Source organism: Tupaia chinensis, unplaced genomic scaffold (assembly GCF_000334495.1).
Source record: "Tupaia chinensis unplaced genomic scaffold, TupChi_1.0 Scaffold149964_2, whole genome shotgun sequence".
Classification (NCBI taxonomy): Eukaryota; Metazoa; Chordata; class Mammalia; order Scandentia; family Tupaiidae; genus Tupaia; species Tupaia belangeri.
This window is the reverse complement of record NW_006209806.1, coordinates 1,721,678-1,723,217: the sequence shown is the minus strand read 5'-3', so window position 1 is coordinate 1,723,217 and position 1,540 is coordinate 1,721,678. Positions and strand designations below refer to the sequence as shown.

Sequence of the window (1,540 nt, the reverse complement as noted above, 5' to 3'; positions counted from 1 at the left end):
CCCGCGTCTCCCCGGCAGCTGAGCCACCTGGAGATCAAGCCGGCCATCCGGAACCAGATCATCCGCGAGCTGCAGGTGCTGCACGAGTGCAACTCCCCGTACATCGTGGGCTTCTACGGGGCCTTCTACAGCGACGGCGAGATCAGCATCTGCATGGAGCACATGGTGCGTCCCCCGCCCGCCAGGGCCGCGCCCCCGGGGCGAGCGGTATGCCTGGGCTCTGCAAACTGCCGGTCCCTCCCTGAATGTACGCCACCTAGACCCCTCACGCGTGTGTGTGCGTGTGTGTGTGCCTCACTGCCGGGGGCACGTGTGCTCAACAGAAAGAAAGAGACACGAACTGCAGGTCTTGGGGGTCCTCTCCCGTAACCTGGAGGCTGCAGGGCCAGCTCTGAGGCCAGATGCCTTTTTTTTTTTTTAATAATAATTATTTAATTGTATGTAATTCACTAGAGGTAGGGGGAATGAGAAAGCAGGCCGCCAGGTCCGGGACTCGAACTGTTGTCGGCCATGTGGGAGTCCAGCACCTTGACCACCGCGCCGCCTGCCGGCCCCCGTGCCTTGTTTGTTTCCATGTTTTGCTTTGTTAGGTTTTTGCCGTCGGGTGTGTGCACTCACAGAAGAGGGACAGTGAGGAGCCCACCTCCCGGGGCATGCACACGTGTGCACCTGGCGTGGTTTTCAAATGGCTGAGTCTGGGACTCGGACTGCGGTTGGCCACGTGGGAGCCTAACGTCTCACCACCGTGCCGTCCGCCGGTCCTCATGCCTGGGTGCCAGCACGGCCCCTCCCAGCTTCGCCTTCGCACCCGACACTGCAGGCCGTCCCGTCCGCACAGAGGCCCGCTTCACCTTTCTGCCCGCCGTCTAGTACCCCAGCGTGCCCGTGGGCCGTGCAGGATCCCCACGCTGGTGGGCACCTGGCACCTTCCGTCCCCTGCCCCGAGTGTCTTCACACAGGAACACGGCGGGGGGGGCTCGGAGGGGGTGCTGGGCTCGAAGGCGAACGGCTGGTATTGAAGATCGGTGTCTATTTCCAACCACCCTCTCGAGAAAGTGGTCGTCCAGGCCACGTAGGAGAAGGGGGCCGTGCCTCCGCCAGCTCCAAGCCCTGGGCCCCGTCTCTTTGCAAACAGCGGGCCCCCTTGTGGAGGCACTCTGGGCGTTCCGAAAGCAGAAGTGGTCAGGCCGGGCGGGAGGAAACGGCGCCCACCCGCACCGGCCAGCTCGCAGGTAGCCCACTGGCCCACTGCTGTCATCTTGCTCAACCAGGCGTGGCGGGGCTCCGGCACGGGGCCTCACACACCCCGCCGGCCCCCGCGTTTCCTGACCAAGGCAGGAAGTGAGCCTGGCCCCGGCCCCACCAGGCCAGCGTGTGCTCTCGGGCCGAGCACAGCCCTGGGGCCCAGGCCTACCTGGGAGGGACCTGACGCCCGGATGAGAGAGCCACCGCACCCACCGGGAGCTCGCCCTCTGCCCTGATGGCCCGGCAGTCAGGGCTCCAGGCCTTCCACTTCCCAGGCAGAGGCCGGGGCATCCCA

At 65.3% G+C, this 1,540-nt stretch overlaps 1 protein-coding gene across 1 annotated transcript in view; it reads left to right on the top strand.

Annotated features, from left to right (window-relative positions):
- The window catches only part of MAP2K2 (mitogen-activated protein kinase kinase 2), a gene marked incomplete at its 5' end in the record, with an annotated part of 21,672 nt that overhangs the window by 10,059 nt on the left and 10,073 nt on the right, over positions 1-1,540 (top strand). Inside the window, 1 exon segment of the mRNA XM_014585545.1 lies at positions 19-165. Within this exon segment, the coding sequence (XP_014441031.1) occupies positions 19-165 (147 nt within the window).